The sequence below is a fragment of the Colletotrichum truncatum genome (genome assembly GCF_014235925.2).
Source record: "Colletotrichum truncatum strain CMES1059 chromosome Unknown Contig_0002, whole genome shotgun sequence".
In the NCBI taxonomy this organism is placed as follows: Eukaryota; Fungi; Ascomycota; class Sordariomycetes; order Glomerellales; family Glomerellaceae; genus Colletotrichum; species Colletotrichum truncatum.
Window position 1 is genome coordinate 1080354 of NW_027222399.1, and position 18583 is coordinate 1098936.

At 46.3% G+C, this 18583-nt stretch overlaps 6 protein-coding genes across 6 annotated transcripts; 3 read left to right on the forward strand and 3 right to left on the reverse strand.

The window, feature by feature from the left end:
* Window positions 1-96: 96 nt before the first annotated feature.
* CTRU02_203259 (cell wall galactomannoprotein mp2 allergen f17-like protein) lies at window positions 97-825 on the reverse strand (the record flags this gene model as incomplete). The annotated part of the gene is made up of 1 exon (XM_036727341.1): window positions 97-825. The coding sequence occupies one exon, from the start codon at window positions 823-825 to the stop codon at window positions 97-99; it is 729 nt and encodes a 242-aa protein (XP_036581135.1).
* Window positions 826-4576: 3751 nt separating this feature from the next.
* Window positions 4577-5629, reverse strand: CTRU02_203260 (uncharacterized protein; the record flags this gene model as incomplete). The annotated part of the gene is made up of 1 exon (XM_036727342.1): window positions 4577-5629. One exon carries the CDS (start codon window positions 5627-5629, stop codon window positions 4577-4579), a length of 1053 nt encoding a protein of 350 aa, XP_036581136.1.
* A 629-nt stretch (window positions 5630-6258) lies between these two features.
* CTRU02_203261 (x-pro dipeptidyl-peptidase c-terminal non-catalytic domain-containing protein) lies at window positions 6259-8172 on the forward strand (the record flags this gene model as incomplete). The annotated part of the gene is made up of 4 exons (XM_036727343.1): window positions 6259-6611; window positions 6682-7028; window positions 7079-7268; window positions 7323-8172. The coding sequence occupies 4 exons, from the start codon at window positions 6259-6261 to the stop codon at window positions 8170-8172; spliced, it is 1740 nt and encodes a 579-aa protein (XP_036581137.1).
* A 1698-nt stretch (window positions 8173-9870) lies between these two features.
* CTRU02_203262 (aspartic proteinase) lies at window positions 9871-11644 on the forward strand (the record flags this gene model as incomplete). Its single annotated transcript, XM_036727344.1, has 3 exons — window positions 9871-9923; window positions 10004-10488; window positions 10989-11644. 3 exons carry the CDS (start codon window positions 9871-9873, stop codon window positions 11642-11644), a joined length of 1194 nt encoding a protein of 397 aa, XP_036581138.1.
* Window positions 11645-16083: 4439 nt separating this feature from the next.
* On the reverse strand, window positions 16084-17449 carry CTRU02_203263 (uncharacterized protein; the record flags this gene model as incomplete). Its single annotated transcript, XM_070204168.1, has 6 exons — window positions 16084-16414; window positions 16464-16753; window positions 16806-17061; window positions 17117-17179; window positions 17243-17378; window positions 17428-17449. The coding sequence occupies 6 exons, from the start codon at window positions 17447-17449 to the stop codon at window positions 16084-16086; spliced, it is 1098 nt and encodes a 365-aa protein (XP_070061931.1).
* A 376-nt stretch (window positions 17450-17825) lies between these two features.
* On the forward strand, window positions 17826-18164 carry CTRU02_203264 (histone H3; the record flags this gene model as incomplete). Its single annotated transcript, XM_036727348.1, has 2 exons — window positions 17826-17871; window positions 17923-18164. 2 exons carry the CDS (start codon window positions 17826-17828, stop codon window positions 18162-18164), a joined length of 288 nt encoding a protein of 95 aa, XP_036581142.1.
* Window positions 18165-18583: the final 419 nt, after the last annotated feature.

The following is an 18583-nucleotide window of genomic DNA, read 5'->3' on the forward strand; positions in this document are numbered from 1 at the left end:
TACATTCAACACGGACCCTGCCGGAATGTTTTCTTGCCCATACTCTCATAACCCTTTCATAATCTTACACTAGATTAATCAAACATCATTCGCTTTTCAGTTTGCCACTTTCTTCATTCCGCCAAAGATACCTTGCAAACCATTGAAAAATCCTGCTGCTGCCTGTTCAGGGCTCGGAAGAGCTGGCGGCATTGCTGGTGGCATAGCTGGAGCTGCTGGCGCTGCTGGTGCTGCTGGTGCCGCGGCCGGCGCTGCGGCAGCAGCAACTGGCGGAGCAGTTGTGCCGCCAAAGATCGCGATACCTTGGTCTAGCACAGTACTAAGAGCTCCAGCACTCTTCTGCGCGTCGGCGTTCAGCTCGGGAGGGACTTTGCTGACCAGAGCTTGCGCAAGCGCAACGCTGGCTGTCTTTTGATCCTGGAGAGCAACAGCGACCAGAGGGGTTGCGCCAAGAGAGTCAACCAGAGCCTTTTTGGCGACGACATCGTTGATGGTGACTTTGACATTGTTTGTAAGAGCATCAGTTGCCGCTTTGAGATTCATTGCATCATTTTTGTTGAGCACTTCTGAGGCCCGGACTTGCGGTGTGGCATCTTGAATCGAACGCTTTACGGCGGTGACTGCATTGAGAAGCTGGATTCCAGCACCCAAGGTGACACTCTGTGTTGCCTTGACCGAGTTGTCAAGGTCCTGGAGCGCCGAGTTGATGGTATTAAGAGCGGCTTGAATGGTCGGTAGGTCGCGTTTTTGATTTGTCGACGGAACAGGAGCGGCCAGGACTGTTGCGGCGACTAAGATGAAGGACCAGAGGGAGCGAAATAACATTGTGAGTTTCCTGGCTGCGTTCGAATCGAGGAGCCTTGGACCAAGAACTGCTTCGCGCTTCGGATTTAAAAGAAAGTGTAGGTGCGTAAAAGATAATGACGGGCAACTTCAGACCACCTCAAAGTGACTACCAGGATAGTAAGTTGGACGTGACCAGGTTCGAAGAAGAATGCTCACTTTGGCTGGGAGGGGGCCATATAATGTGGGCGTGGGGAAGAAAGGCGATAGTACACGGACACGGCTACTAGATGACTCCCGATGAAGAGGTAGAAAACTTGGCTGCCGCAAGTTCCGATTCTTTGAAAGATGCCAGCCTGATCTTCTGAAGCTCATTGGCTTTGGTGAGGCAAAGTTGAGACGGACCAGACTTGATGTGGGAGCATCGCCAACGGCCATGAGACTGTTGTTCGCTGCGTCTGCATGCGGGCCCACCAATTCCGCACGAAATGAAGCCGTGGTACGACACTCATCTACTCGGCGGTTTAGGTGAGCCATACATCACCCGCGGGGATTCCCATAACGGTAAATTCACTCGAATCCCTGTTTCATATCCCGAAAGTACAGACGATACAAACGGCAGAGTGCGACACGACGCATTTAACCTTCTTGCTTTCCCCACAAGATCGGTTGATCACGATCGTAGAATGTCTTCATATCATATACAACTGCAATGGAGAATACACCTGGGTCTTAGCATATTGTTCAGATCTACTGCCATCTTCTTGAGGCTGTATTCATTCAACCTGTTGCCCTTCGTTGGTTATACTAATGCCGCTGGAAATTTCACTAGAGCGCCAATGACAAGAGGGACGTTCCTGAGTCAGTCGCAATGTAAGGGTCAGGGGAACGGACTCCCCCAACGTAGAACGAAAGAGTTGCCCGATTTAACTGTGATACAACCTTGACTCTTTCCACGTCGTCTCATCAGTCGTTTTCGTTTCAATATCCACACAGCCTTGTTTCCTGATCGGAAGATTTTATACGTAATGTGATTAAAGCCGAGCTGCTCATGATTCTCGCTTCTGTCCCCGGCCGATTAAATCGCTAGATTAACTGTATCCCAGACTGGTTGAATTGTTCAACCCATCGTCATACGGACTGAAGACAAGATTGAATCGAGTTAGTGGAAAGTTCAAAGTTAGTGTCATCCTAGCCAGTACGAACTACGTCTTTCGATTTCGACAGTAAAATCCATTAAACCCTGTGCGTTCTGGTATCAAGGCCAAGTGACGTAGACACATACCCAACGTACCCCTGTCACGGACAATTAAGCTACGGCCCAGGCGATTTATTAAGACAAGGCTAGCTGTTAATACATGATTAGAAGTTGTTCAGTGCAGACGTCATACCAGTACTTGCTCCCATGTTTAATAGCAAAGTGCGGCCGGTTGACACTATCAGTGAAGGCAAGAGCCCATTGTTGTAATTTCATGACAAGTCGTTGAACAAACCAACGACCAACTCACCTCTTACATTGCGTTAACTGGGAAGTATGGAACATCACAATGTCAGCTATAGAAAAAAGCACCGTTTCAGCCAGCACACCATTCGGAAATCACTGCATGCGGTATCCGACGCTTCGCTGTCACCTGTACATCATTTTGAAGCATCAACACCCGAGCGTCAGTGGCATTCGTTACTGGATGCAATGGCCAATGAGCCTTGATCCATATGCGCCCTAGGGCTGACCGTGCTCTACAATAGTGACGAGACAAAGTTCCCCTTGGAGAATTTTCCTTACCCCCTCCCCCAAGGTATCCTTGCTGGTACATACTACGTCGTCTGCTTTTTGGTAGAGGTAATACATGAGGAAGTCCTTCCCTCTCATTCGCTGCTTGTTTAGTTATGCAAAGTTTAAAACCGAAAGGGACTCCAAGTAAGATTGAAAGAAAGGCCAAAGCAAAATAGTTCAAAAATTCAGCCGAAGGCTCCGTAAAGCCTAGACTCGGGAATTCAAGCCGAGGCACCCGAGAACAGTATGAAATTTCAAAAGAAACTTGCAAGGCCACGCATGTTTATGGTTGTTCTGCGGAGTATCACCACCGCATCATCCCGATGATGAATTGTCTAGAGTCGTCCAAGGACATGCCGGGCTTCTTGAATCCGAGCTAACATACTGGATTTAACATAAACAATGAGTAGTACTTTGGCGGATAATTTGCCATTGGATTACCTCGCAGTAGTCAATACACCGACTTTTGGTGTAAGTAGTCGAAACAGGACATCTTCTGCTAGGCGTCCCGCCCATCTGTCTTGGCAAATGCATTCAGATACTGCTGGTGATGCTAAGATAGCACATGTTTTGCAAGTATAGTAATCCCCTTTCCTGAGATGAGTGTTCCTACGATGCCTTCAGAATCAGCATCTGGGTTTTTTCATGGCAACTATTACATGGAATTGCAGTCGCATCTGATTCCGGAAAGAGTCTGCTCTAGGGCATGTCATAAGGAACACTGCTAAGTGACATTACCTCCAAGAAACCAGATTCTTGAGTACAATGCTTAGACTCTGTACAAATATAAACAACCCTAGCGGTGAGTAGAGCGCTCGTACGAGCTATTATCGTCCCATCCATCTTTACAGGCTCCTTCGTTACATGGTCTCGGTCTGATTTTGAGATGGAGAGGAATGGAATATCGCTAGATTAAGTTCCGGAATATCCATGCGGAAACCGCCATAATGCATGACGAGTCATTCGACACATGTTTCCCGAGCTTTTACGAGACCTCGCATTGTACCGAACTCCGTCTTTTCGTACCGCTGTAACTCCTAAACCTAAACAGTGCCTCGAATTATGAAGCACTCTATTTCGTCCGTGTACTCAAGAATCGTCGAGAGACTTTGGAGATAGTCAACCATGCCAAGGTCGAATGGTTATACAGCTCTCAATCGGCTTTTGTGTCCAATTTTATACTCATAAAGGTAATTTACCATTAGGTAAACGATATCATCCTTAAATAGATTGTCACGCATATGGTACACTTGACATCTGAGTGAAATAGCTCGCGACCATCGGTCTAGGATTAAACAAACCGGCATTGACATTTCAGATAGTACTTTTCTAGTAGTATACGTGTCCCTTTCTCTCTCGCAAGACTTGGTGAAACTATTGTAGAGTGGAATCACAAAATTTGGAAAATCAGTCCAATCCTTTGAGATTATCAGACTTTGTCTGGTCCTTGCTCCGTAAAGGGATTGAGTCTTGTTTCTCTCTCTTGAAATCTTGCTGTCGATTTCAGTAGCCAATAAATATTTGGTTCAGCAGAGTTCCAACCGGCGCCCGCCCCATAACATCTCCGGCCACGTCAACGACACATGCAACTGTCAGTGCTGATAAAGCTGTGCAATCATCCTTCTTTTCATCTAGACAATCCTTCCCGAACAGCATTAAACCAGTGAGCAGATTGAGCCTTGGTTGGCTATGTCCCACGCTTGGCAAAAGGATGTCTTGCTGCTTTCGGAGGATAATTCAAATACCGGCACTACACTGCGTAATTGCCGAACCGCAGATGATATATGGGTAATGGTCACCAACAGCGGTTTGTCACGTGGATATAAGACCGCATCCCCGTCTATTAGGTCATCACAACCATAGATTACAAGCTTGGCCATATCATGTAGGTATCAATTGGTAGTTCTCGGTTTTATGCATTATTGCATTTTCTATAATTATCAGATGAGGTCGACGCCGTCGACTAGACAACTATGATTCGACTCTAAATCCATGGGCTTGGAAGATGAAAACTCCGCCTTATTTTAATGGATGGCGGAACACAACTTTTCCAAAGCCTCGCTTCCCGCTGGCAACGTCTTGTGTTGCCTCCAAAGCCTCCTCTCCTGTAACTTCAAGAACATCAACAGATAGGAGCTTGAAAGCTGTACCATAGTTATCAACAGCCCATTTCAAAGCGTCCCAAGAGCGCCAATGGTCCGCTGGTCTGGCGGGAATGGCCATCGGGCCTGGTGAGCCCGGTACATGGATCTTCCAATCATCTTTTGTTCCAGCCACTGGCATCCGGAATTTTCCACCAGGGCGTAAAACTACTGATGCCAAAGATACCGAGTCGCTGACACTTTGAATCATCAGATCTGCAGACCCCGTTGTTCCGGCAGCGTCCAAGGCATGAGTGATGGGCCCTTGACCCAATGCTTTAACAGCTGAAATGATGTCGGTTATTACGGTTGCCGAGGCATAGTCGAAGGTGAGAGTTGCTCCCACAGTTTTCAGAGCCTCATGGCGACCTGGGCTTGCTGTGACCAATATGTTTTGGTAGCCACTGGCTCGTGCAAACTGAACAGCGGCTTGTCCAACACCCGCAGAAGCCCCCCATATAAGAATTGGAGCTGAAATGCTACCGGGGTTCGTAGGTAAAGGGAACTTGAATAGGTTATAGAGAGCATCTGCAGCTGTCATTGTGACTACCGTAAGCGCTGCTGCATGAGCGGCTGGAAGATTGTCAGGAACTTTGAATATCATATCCTCTGGAACCGCCAAAAAGCTCTGATGAGCCCCGTATTTTAACAGCCGTCCTAATCCAGAGGGTGTATATCCTGCAACCAGGTCTCCCTCCTTGTATTGTGAGCCTGGAAATGACTTCAAAACCACACCACAGAAGTCGTATCCGATCACTGTTGCGCGAATACCGAGTTGCGTGGAATGCTTAACATCTGCTGGGTTCACTCCAGAATAATGAGTTTCGATCAGGAGCTCATTCGGGGCGATATCCTCATGATGAGTTCCTCGCTGAACGCTGAACTGGGCGTCCTCATCCACATAGAGCGCAATGTTTGTCTTGGAAGACATTCTGAGTCGTCGCTATTGTCGGTCAATGTTCGAATGTTTAGTATTCCATATGAAATTGAGAAGACTGAGTATTAGAAGAATGTAGTCAACACGGTTTTTATGCATGCAACTGACGATGTAAAGCTCGGGGTCTCGGGAAAAGTTATTTCGCCGAGTGGTGTACATTGACACCGATTCCCGAAGTGGCTTTTTCGAACAAAAGACCTATTCACATGCGCCGTACTAGTAAATGTCTAACAACCCCAGGTCTGCTGATCAGGATCCAGTGGAGTTTCTTACTGGGGTAAGTTGGTTGGAATGTGAACCTCGTGCGGCATAGCCACCAGAAACATGATACTAAGTTATTCGTTGTTCACCGAACCCCGCCAATTGCCCGAGGTTGTACATCGAAACAGGCCATCGGTAGTCCAACGCGGCAGATGTAAAGCCTACGGTAACATGCCGCCTTCTTAATAAAAAGGCATGTTAGGTTGTTAACGCCAACGAGAAGCAGCAAACCACTTTTACGGTGCTCGGTCTTGATAGCATTGTTCGTCTTTCTCTACCTCGATCTGTATCAAGTATATCCTGTCTACTAGAAGTTTACCTGGGACCATCATTTAAATCCGTCAAGGCATTGAATCAACAACATGGCGCCTTTCAAAGTTGGATCTGTCGATGTTAAGATGCGTGACACACGCAGACCTCAGGCTCCTCCAGCAGCACCGAAAACTGTGGAGCTACCGGCGGGGCATAAGAAGCGTCCAGATTGCCGCGCTGTGACAAGTCCCATCATCTTAGACCAAGATCAAATTCTTACTCTTCGAGATGGAGTTAAGATCCGTGCAGACATATACCGCCCTAAGACGGATGAGAAGGTGCCTGCCATTGTTATGTGGGGGCCATACGGCAAAAGTGGCAGCGGGCTGCTGAACATCCATACCGTGCCGCTGAGGGCTGGCATTCCTACCGAGAAACTCTCTGGTTACGAGAACTTTGAGGGGTGAGTGCTTCTCTTGAGATATACGGCGAACATTGTGAAGCCATAAGCTCTGACTAATCCCGTACAACAGACTTGATCCGATTGAGTGGGTGCCAAGAGGCTATGCCATCGTCAACATTGACGCAAGGGGTGTCGGCGATTCTGAAGGCGACCTCTACTGGTGGGGCACTGCTGAAGGCCGAGATGGTAGTGATGCCATTGAAGAACTTGCCAAGCTACCTTGGTGTAGCGGGAAAGTTGGCTTGGCCGGTAACTCATGGCTGGCTATATCCCAGTATTTCATTGCGGCCCAACAACCTCCCCACCTTGCCGCCATTGCACCTCTAGAAGGACTCGCCGACCCTTTTAGGGAGGAGTCTTTCCGTGGAGGAATTCCTTCGACAAGTTTCTCGCAATCGATTGCAGATATACTGTCAGGTATGGCCGTCTGATTGTGATTGAAAGTTGCATTTGCTAATGGGCCAAAGGCCGACAGCAACAAGAGGACACGTGTGCTATGGTTAAGTCGTTTGACACAACGAACGACTACCTGGAAGACAAGCGTGTGGACTTTTCGAAAGTTCAAGTGCCTGCCTACATTGGAGCCAGCTACTCATCTGACCTTCATGGTGTTGGTTCTTTGCGTGCATTTGAGGAAATCCCACACGACAACAAATGGTATCTAGCTCTCTGGACTTGGAAAGACTAACAATAAAGCTGACAATACTACAGGCTGGTTTTGCACGAGACCCAGGAATGGTACGACTTGTATACTTCAGAGCGCACAGAAGACCTTAACCGGTTCTTCGATCACTATCTCAAGGGTGCCGAGAATGACTGGCTGCAATCACCAAAAGTACGCCTGGCGCTACTGAACTATACGAAACCGCCTATTGTAAACAAGGTCTTCTCGGATATTCCTTGGCACCTACCATCTGCCGTATCACGACAGCTGCATCTCACCTATGACAAGAAACTATCGGCTGAAAAGGCTTCGCTGGCCTCAGAGATATCTTACCAAGCTGATACAGCTGACCAAGTCGTCTTTACTTACGATATCCCCTCGAAAACAGCCGTCGTCGGTCCCAGTACACTGACAATTGACATCTCCTCATCTGATCACGACGATTTGGATGTTTATACGCACATTTACAAGGCGGACGCAAACGGAAACATCCTTTCGAATAAGAACATTCCAACCCCCGAGAGTCTTTCAGCTGAAAAAGAAGCTCTCCTTACCAAGAACAGAGTCTTCCGATACTGGGGCCCGGAGGGAATACTGCGCGCCTCACATCGCCACCAATCCGCCGAACTGGCTACAAAGTCATGGAGGCCACTGTCGCACAAATACATCCAGAAGGTTAAGCCCGGCGATGTTGTAAGATTGGAGATTCAGCTGTGGCCGACAGGAATCGTATTCGAAGCCGGTGAGAAACTGGTTCTGAAGATTAGTGGTGAAAAGATTGGAATCGCAGCTCTTCCGACGTTGGCCAAAGCACCTAACCCGAACAAGGGAAAACATGTCTTGCATGTGGGTGGACAGTTTGAAGGCCATTTGCAGCTTTTCACTATTGATGTCTAGTGCAGCTGCCCTGATTACAGCCATGAGATATATCACATGGGAAATTTGTCAGAGTGTATCAGAATGAGTCATATACGCTAGTACATGAGGCTCTTTTAGAGGCCCTTACATTCTTTTATGACCTTCTATCTTTAGCACTACTACCATTCAGAATTTTCTTCTAATTGTTCCATTTTCTGCTTGACGATTTGATACGCTTGAGAGGTGTCATCATCTGAGATTCTCATGAGAGTTTACACATGGATGCACCCTGTTTTCCTTGCTTCGTCACTGACGTGGTTCTCTTTGCCTCTCTCAGCACATGCCGTATGGTGATGAACATGTAGTGGCTTCAATCCTAACCTAATCAAATAGTCTTTCAATCACTCAATTGTATATTATAGCCTGGGGGTGCTTGTTTGCAATTTTGTAAAATTCTGGTCCCACTAATAAGACATTGCAAGGGCGGCTTCCACTGGCATCATTTTAAGCAGCTCTCGGCTCCTCTTATTCAGACCGGAACACGTAGAGCTACCATGAAAAAGATGCCACACACATCGATGTTTCTTCGTTGTGCAGCTGGGACTCATTTTGTAAATTGATTTAACCATAGTGTTTAATTAAAATTGTAATGTAGTTTGCCTACATAGATTGCTATTGCTAGTTGATGTAAATTTAATCAAGAATTACTGCTGCGGTGCTTGTGGGTAACGCTGCTAAGAAGCCCCGCGTAGCGGATGCTCTGCGCATTAGCCCCCCGGGGAGACCGCTAGAGGCTGAGATTACAGGGCGAGGCCCTCTAGTAACAGCTTCAACCCATCGAAAAATCCGCATAGCAATATCACTTGAAAGGAAGTCCGTGACTGACTTTCAGCTGGGCGATACAAAATGTAGGCTACTCAACTAGGAAAAGTCAAAAGGAAAATCAACAATGCAAAAGATTATTAATGCCTCGAGGGCGAATCGAACGCCCGATCTTCTCATTACGAGTGAGACGCTTTACCACTGAGCCACCGAGGCATTTGGGACTATAGTTGGTGGATCACAGGTGACTTCCAGTGGAAGCTCAAGCAAGCTAAGAGCCGTACCATCAATCCCAACGCCCGTTAGGTTGCAAAAATCTCCATCATCATCACTTTCGCAGCAGGTGTGCGAGAGTGTGAATGTTATTTGTTGTGGCGTCATTCAATTATTAGTCATTACCGCGCGTATCGTTTCGCCTTTCCCCCCTCGCCAGCATTCCCCCGCGTCGCCTTTCCCCGATTCAGACGAACGGGTTACTTACTATGCGGGCGTCAGACGAAAAGCAGCCAAGGAAAAGACTGCATCATTAGATACGTATATCAAGCCACATAAATGGAGCTGTGCCTAGAATATGATATTTGTCTCTGGCTCTGGGACATTATGCGCGCGGGCGGTTCCCGGCCGCGTTGCTTTGCAAGTCCTCTATCCGCTGAGATGTTGTCACAAATCGGCGAGACGCTCATGATGTCCTGAAGGAAACCAGAGAAGTGCAGATGCAGCTTAGGGGCGTTATTGATTTCATGCTCTGCCCCTACGGCCTCTGAAGTATATAAAGAGGCTTGTCGAGAGGCTTTAAGCTCAAGAGCATGCCTCTCAACCAAGCAGCAACAGTCGAGAGCTTGTACGAACGCGCTCTTTGTTGAATACTACTATATTTGCATCTTTACTTGCCCACATTCTTGATCAATCGGCAGGATGAGCTCCCAAAAGAAAGTTGCTGTTATTGTTACCAGCACTCGAACCCCCAGGTAAGCTACTTGTCCAACTCAAGCAGGGCGGGCTGCGTAAAATTCCAACCTGTCGTGACACCTTTCTAACTGCTGGATAGAGTCGGGCCAAGAGTAGCAGATCTTGTTACAAGCATCATCTCCCCAGACGCGGCTCAAAACAATATCGATCTTGCCTCTGTCGATGTTGCCAAATTCAACCTGCCCATCTACGACGAACGTGTCATTCCAGCTCAGGTGCCCGCCATCGCCCAGTACGAGCATGCCCACAGCATTGCCTGGAGCAAAGAAATCTCCCAGTACGACGCCTACATTCTGGTAATTCCTGAGTACAATGCAGGAATGGCTGCTGCCACGAAGAACGCCATTGATTATCTGTACCACGAGTGGATTGGCAAGCCAGTGGCTGTCGTCAGCTACGGCATTATGGGCGGAAAATCTGCATCAGCGCAAGTGAAGCAGACGCTAGAAGGCATGAGACTCCGCGTCGCAGCCACACGGCCGGCGCTCCCCTTCTCAGGCGGAGCCGGGCCGGACCTTGCGACAGCGATGGGAGACGGCGAGATTGGCGAGCAATCGCGGAAAGATTGGGAGGCGCAATCAGACGAGATACTCAAGTCATTCGGCGAACTGAAGCAGCTTTTAAACGAGCCTCCCCCTCCTAGAGCTGCCCATTAGATTAGACTCACAGTGTAGAGGAATACACATTTATTTTGTTGATGGATAATGAAAGCTCTCCCGCTGCTTTGAATGCATACCCATCCACTATGCACCATTTGGGCGGAAGAGATCCACCTGATTATATTACCTCCTCATGTTATTAGCACTTTAAATTTCAGTAGCTGTTTGTATTTGTACTCTATTTCTCCCTTTTAGGAAGGTGCTGGCTGTACCACATACTTGGCAATAATTCTGTGCCGCATGCTGCGCCTTTCTCTGTGCCGCATTCTATTGCATTAGTCTGGGTTAATAGCGCAATCTGTCCGTCGATTTCCTAATTTTTCAACTGTCCCTCTTTAAAACGCATCTCCCGGAATCCCTCTCCCCTTATTCGTCTCGTCATGAGACTGGCCGCTGTGTTTGCGGCTGCTTTGGGCGCAGCTGCAACATCAGCCCAGCTCCGTCTGCCATTCAAACGGCAGTCTTATCCTCATTCAACCAGTGGCAGCCAAGAATTGAGTAATGGGCGTCGTTCCATCTCAGAAGTTGACTTCTTCACCGCCGAAAACGCTTACTTGGTCAACGTCACTCTCGGCACCCCCCCTCAGGATCTATCGGTGTTACTCACAGTACAACAAGCAGAAACATGGGTTCCCAATCAATTAACCTGCGACCTTCCAAGTTACTCGGTCAAATATGGCTCGTGCAAATATAGTTCATTCATGGCCAAAAACTCATCGAGCTATGTGAACCCTGGCGATGAAGATTTTAAGGCCATCATTCCGGAGGGCTACGCCTATGGCAAGATTATGAAAGAAACGTTGAGCATCGGCGGCTTCAAGCTACCCAACTTTGAAATGGGACTCGCCGATAGGGCTAATTCTTATATTGGCACTTTGGGGCTCGCCTCCAATACGACCGCTTACGATCGGCTGTACCCGTCCAACCCGACAAGGGGTAAATACACCCCAACTTTTCTTGAACGGTTGCTCACCGACGGTGGAATCAATTCGACAGCATACAGTCTCTGGCTCGATGACGACTCTGGAGATTCCGGAAACCTCCTCCTCGGCGCCATTTAGGGTTGGGTAATACCCGCGGGTACCCGTATGGGTAGTACCCAAAACTACCCGTGGGTAGTTTGGGTAAACCCGAATTACCCACGGGCAGTCCCACTATATTTACCCGCGGGTTGAAAGGCCCGTGGGTAAAACGACCCATAGGTTACACTACCCACGGGTAATTTTGCTACCCACAAGAAACGCGGGAAATACTGTAACTAAGATAGAAAGAAAATATAACTAGTTAGTTATAGGGAGAAAGAGTAAGTTACATAAAACATAGATGGCTAGAATAGATTACTACAAATATAAGAAACTAATAGAGAATAATACGATAAAGTCGGAGTGAAATCAGAGGAACAATGTATATTTAATCGCTATCCTCGTCAGGAGAGAGTTCGACAAGATCTAGCCGAGTAAGTCTCTTCCTTTTGCGACCCCCAAGCTCGGAGAAGTTTAGGAGTTCTTGGGATACAGAAGGCGTAGGTGAGTTGCTAAGTTGGGAAACTTGACTCGATAGTTTTGGCTGTTGAGAGCTAGATAAGGATGGCAGCTCCTCATCTCTATCGCTAATATCCTCCTCTTCTACTGAGACTTCGTAAGGAGGCGGGGAGGGAGCATCTCCTGTAGCAGTAATAGAGATCTTAGTAAGATCATCAGAGACCTTCAGATATCTCTGAATATCAGCTTTATCCAATAGAGAAGAGTAGTTAAAAGCTTCTCTAATAATATGCTGGCGCTCTTCAGATGCTTCAGTGATATTCGTGTCATCTGGAACTTCCTCAAGTGTGGTTTGGGAAAGCCAGGCCTCATTATTCTGGCTAATTTTGATAGTCAAAGTATCAAAAATAGTATCAGCCGAAAGGTTGAACCGAGCGTAGTGACAGATATGGCGAGCAAGGCTGAATGATCGCTCTAAGGGTATTGACGTCGGTTGAATAGATAAGAAGTCTCGAGCCATGCGACAAATACCATGGAATCTGGGATAGCTATTGTCTAGGCGGACCCAAAATTGCTGAACAGTTTCATCAAGGAACATAACTAAATATAGTTATTAGCTGTTAAGCCTAGTAAGATATAAGTCTTTATCTTACCAATATTAAAAAAGTCATTACAGATATTTCGTGCGTCTTGGGATGATGACATTTTGCCCTTATAATAGGTTAGTACAGTGAGTTGCTACAATAGATTGCTACAAATACCCTTTTCTTTGGACTGCGTGATAGTAAACTATGCAGAGTGTATCGGAGTCCTTCAGTTGCAGCTTTTTGAGTATTGGTATGGCGTTCCGAATCTTGATGGTACTGCTTTGTATATACCTCGATAAATTCTTGCTGTACTCGAGTTCGAAGTGAGGCTGAAGAAGGAAGGTATTCGAAGTAATTTGCGAATTGGAATCGCGTGTCAAAAGTACTCGAAACTGATGTCCCAGCTTCAGGGGTAAGGAGAGTTGCAATACCATATACCTTGAAGGAATCCTCTTCAATTAGCTTTTGAACGTATTTTTCTAGCTTCTCTTGGCCCTTTTTCGTAGCAGCCTGAAGGATTGATATCCAAGTAAAGTCTTTGCTAGTAACTTTATCTTTAAGTGCAGAGGCGCAAAAGTACAAGTGAACTGTTGCAACTTGTAATAAAGTAAAGGTATGACCAGGGGTAAGGTCATTTAACCGGCTAAGGATGTTTGTAAAGAGTAAAAACGGGCTGGTGATATCAAGCAGAATATCAAGAGCCTCCCAATCGGTCTCCACAAGAGAGAATTGTTCCTGTAGAGAGTGCTTTTCAACCCAAGCTGAAATCGTTGTTTTAAGCTCTCTTGCGCGGAGACACATAAGTGTAGTAGAGTTCCACCTTGTCTTAACATCGCGGAGGAGGCGTAGTGGTCGCTGGCCAATGCGAGTCGATTTCTGGAGGTCGAGAAACTCTTGCGTCTTCTTACTAGAAAGCTTAAGGGAAACTGCGAGGTCACGAATCTGGAGGTATATATGTTAATATAAAATCTTATAACTAGGTGAAGTATCTAACCTTTTGAATAACAGCTCCAAAAGGATTTTCCCCAGCAGTAGAATCTTCAGTATCAAAATCATCGTCAGAGTCCTCTTGATCTTTAGCTCGAGTAGTAGAAGGCTCAAACTCTGTAGAGGCTTCTACCATCGAAATTCGAAGAGCCTCAAAAATCGCTCGAACAACAAGGTTGAAAATATGGGCTAAACAGCGAATATGATATATCGGCTGTACTGTGGATGTCGACCCTTTTGCAAGTTCTTGTGCTAGGACTTTTGGCTTAAAAGAACTTGCGTTGTCTGCAGAGACTGTCTGAAATCGAATTGTCTTCTTCGTCCTCTGGCGAATATTTTCTAACAGAGTCGATAAAGCCGTTGCTTGCTTAGAGGCTGTATGACCATCTGTCATATCAATAGCACCAAGAAGAACCTGTTGTAACCTCCAGTGCTTGTCGATAAAATGGCATAAAACACCAAGCAGTGAATATTTTAACCCAGGTGTACTCCAGATATCAATCATCAGAGAGACATAGCTACCAGGCGGAATTAGCTGAAGAGTGTGGTGTTGAATGCGTAAGGCCTCCTCGGATATCCAGCTTCGGAGCGTCTTTCGAGATGGGAGGTGGTAGAGAGGATTCAGGTGTGAACAGAATTGCCGGAAACTTAAGTTGTCAACAGTATTAAGCGCTAAGTTGGATCCAACAATACAGTAAACTAATGCTTGATGCTCCGAGACTGCTTTCAATTGGGTACCCTAGATTGCGATTACTACAAATGATTGCTACAATGACCTGTAAAACTTACAGGCACCTGGTTTGCGCCTAAACGTCGAGTCTTACAAGACTTTGCAGCGAGGTGTCGTTACATAGCACTTATACCAGAGTTTTTGATTGTTGGATGATTGAAAACTTAGTGACAGTGCTTGCAGACTAATTTTGGCTCCCCTGATGTCATATGGTAGCCTTGGTGAAAGTGATCCCAGAATGATACTCGGCGTTGTAAAGTCCATAAGGATTTAGCGAAGCGTTTTCGTTCAGGTTGAGGGGATTTGGACAACGGTGTGTGTTTGCCAAGGATTACCCATTGGAGATACCATGGCAGGGTTTTGAAAAACGAGAGAAAAGTCTGGAAAGTCTTAATAACAAATAAAATGATTTCCGACTGTATCTGTAAACCAGAAGGTAGAGTATTGATTGTTGGAGTCTGCGTAGAATTTACGAGCTCGAAAGCAGCAGAACAATCGGATGCAAAAGGGTCTGGCCCAAAAGGGTCAGACGCAATTGAGTTCGACATCATACGTAGTAAGAATTACCTTTGGTGTGAACAGGAAGTAGTTTGCAGGATTACTACAAGATGAATACAAACATTTGATTATGTGGCCTTACGTAAATTTCTATTTTAGGGTTTCTGACTAATACGTTTCGTATACAAATCTAAAAGCTCTGAATTCTCCTTCGACTTGTTTTTTCTCCCACTTACATTCATCCTTCAATGCCTCGCTTATCAACTAGCCCTGTGTCAGATCAGAGCTCTCCGCTAACAGTGGAGGGCTCTTCACCGCCAAATAGTTACCCCTCATCATCAGCGAGGGGTAATCCCCTGAAACAGCCAATTACAGAGATTCGGGAGACTCCGCCAAGAAGTTCAAGTCATGCAACCTACTATAGCCAGGCTAGCCCAGACCTGAGTCAACCAGAATTACCACCGCTGAAGCGGAACTTTGCGACGAAGTTGGCGAGACGAACAGATACTGGCCAACCACCAACCATTGCACGGAAAGATCAGCTGAACTTCGCGCCAAAGAAGCAGCTAAAAGCTGCTCGAAAAAAGCCCGTCCAGATCACTAAACGCTAGAAAGTTCGTAGATAGAGGCCTGGTAGTAAGTAAGAAGTAACTCTTTATTGTTTAATTACTGAAATGTAAAGCAAATGCACTTCGTGAGATTCGAAAATATCAAAAGACTACCAATCTTTTAATTCCGCGGAGCAGTTTCGCAAGAGTAGTTCGAGAAATAACACTTGATCTTCCACTAAGAAACCGCCATAAGATCCGCTACCAGTCAATGGCTATAGAGGCTCTCCATGAGATGAGCGAACAGTTTCTAATCAACATGTTCGAGAGTAAGATATCCTATCCTGATCTTCAAACTATTATATTAACATGAATATTAATAGATGCAAATCTCTGTGCTATTCACGCTAAAAGAGTAACTTTGCAGAAGAAAGATCTTGACTTAGTTAAACAGTTAATGAAGAAGATGGGAGCATGGAGTGCTAGATTGTTTTAGCAGCTGTAGATTACTACAAACGATTGCTACAATACGAGAATCAGACTAGAGAGAATTCATGTCCTTATTCATGCTAGCCTTATTGCTAATTCTTAATTCTTAATCTGTCAAACAAACCCTCTCGCTATGCTCATCTGCAATTATAGAGAAAAGTCAAGCAAACGAGTTAGCTTCTAAGCCAACTCATGGACCTGACGCCAGTTGTATGGCGCTTTATCCCGAGCAAGGTCAAGCTTCAGGAAGAATGGTATCAGCTTTAGTATAGCTGAGAACTTCTTATACATCGCAGATAAGATGTTGGCTGTTTTATCGAGAGCAGTAAACTCTTCCCAAACTTCAGCAGGGCCCAGAAGCTCCCAAACACCTTTCTTGATCATCGAGTCACTGATCTCAGAGAACATAGCCTTCACTGAAGGCTTTGGAGTGGAGGCATATCGGCGCTGAGCTGTAGTGAAGAGAGATCCTTGAATCTTGATGGCTGGGCGGTGCGCGAGTGCGAATTGGCTGAGAATATTAGTATTACTACAAAGGATTGCTACAATTAAGCACTTACGTCTTCTTCTTCTTGACAGAAGAATTAAGAACCAGGCGTATCTTCTTCTTCTTAGACAAGCGGTTCAGGTGCCAGTACTTGGCGAGTGCAAACCAAAGAAGCACTTCCTCTTTGGTGAAGATGTCGCCAGCTACTGGAAATTTAAAGCCAGGTCGAATGAAGCCATAATCCTCCATCGCAGCTAGGGTAAAGGCAGGATTGCTGTTCAGCCGCTTGACCTTGATGTAAAGTATCTTAAGAGTCATCTCCCAGGTATCACGGAAGAACTGGTATTCTCGGATCTGGTTTTCCTGTCTGTTTGTTAGCTATTGCTATAGTAATTAATTATAGTCATCCAGTTACCTGGATCATCTTGTCGATAATCGCATTCGACTGCTTAGCAACATTAATGGTCGGCAACTGGTTATCAAGGTCAACGTCAAAGTTGAGCATGCCCTCAACTCCATCCAGGTTTTCCTGGGTAGCCTCATCAATCTCATTCAAAGGGATATCCTCCCAAGCCTCGTCTTCATCGTCATCGACGATATTATAGGAGCTAGACGAGACTGGGCCAGTCATCTGAGCTAGCAGCTGGTCTGGATGGTTGCCTTTGAGGAAGCTAAAAGCACTTGAGCACTGATTTGAAACACCAAAAGAAATAAAAAAGAACTCACTATCGTGCATCAACTTGCTGGATTTCCCTAGCCTCAAGGGCCGCGCGCTTATCAGCAGACGCACTGATGTAGGAGCTTTTAGCCCTCAAGGCTTTAAGCTTGCGGGATTTCTGCTAGTTGATCGACTTCTTCGAGCGATCAAGTGCCTTCTGCTTCTCAGTCATCTTATCGATACGCTGACGAGACTTCTTGGTATGCGCGTTGTCGGAATAATCCTCTTCAGCTTTACGCTTGGCTCCAGCACCAGATCCAAGCGGTCGGCCTAGAAGAGATTAGTACAAATGATTGCTACAAAGCTGGTGTGAACGTACCGCGATCCTGTCCTGAGGACATATTTTACTACTGTTCCCTAATTGATTTAATAAGTCAAAACCAATAATTATGAGATCAAAGTATCAAATTACCTTAATTGAGAGGCTTGTCGGTGCGGCTGGGTGTTAGTGGTGGAGGTAGGTTGTAGTGTTGTCTGGGGAGAAGTTTTCTGAAGCTTCAGAACCTCACAAAAAAAAAACAAAATACGCCAAAAAGTAGTCTGTGCGCAGCCGCGGCTTCTTGTTTTTTTTCTCAAAAAGAATCTCTTTGAAAACCTCTGTTCAGTAGTTATCTGTAAAAGATTCTATATTGATTGGACCTGGACTTGTGTTTCTAGGAGTCCTACCTGATTCATGGTTAACTTTATAATATAATGCCTAGCATAGCCCGAAAGACTATGCCTAGTGCTAAGGAGCAGCAGAAACGCCGTTGGCGCCCTGGCAGTAAGTCTAGATTGCTACAAAAGATGGCTACACACTAACCCTAATACCTAGCAAAAGCTCTCCGGGAGGTCAGGAACTACCAGAAGACATTTGACTTCCTGATTCCGAAGCCCCCATTCCAGCGACTCTGGAAGGAAATCTGCGATGACATCGACCCCTCCAAGCGCCTGCGCTGGCAGGCGACTGCTATTAGCGCTCTTCAAGAGTCTTCGGAGTCTCTTCTCTTTGGTGTTTTCGACAGTAAGCTTCACTTGCAAACTCTTATCGAGTTGAACGAACTATCTAGTGATTAACTTTGCTGCGATCCACACCAATCGCGTCACCATTAAGCCGAAGGATCTGCATCTCGTCCAGGCTATCTTGAAGGCCGGCAGAGTCCACGGAGACAAGTGGTTCGACCCCGAGTCTGGGAAATGCGGGCGATTAATTGAAGGCATTCAGGGCGTTCGGAAGTTAGGAGTAACAAGGTAGCAGGTCTATTCGTTACGCAATATATCCACTCTTGAGGCTGGCTACTACAAAAGATGTCTAAAATTCGTGATGCATACTTACTGAAATCTACCCACGGGTATACACCCGTGGGTACCCAAACCCGTAGGCCCCCCTTCAGTTTACTACCCGTGGGCTTTTTTACCCAAACCCACTTTACCCATGGGTACCCGTGGGTAATAGTAAAACTTTCGGGCACTACCCATAACTACCCGACCCATTT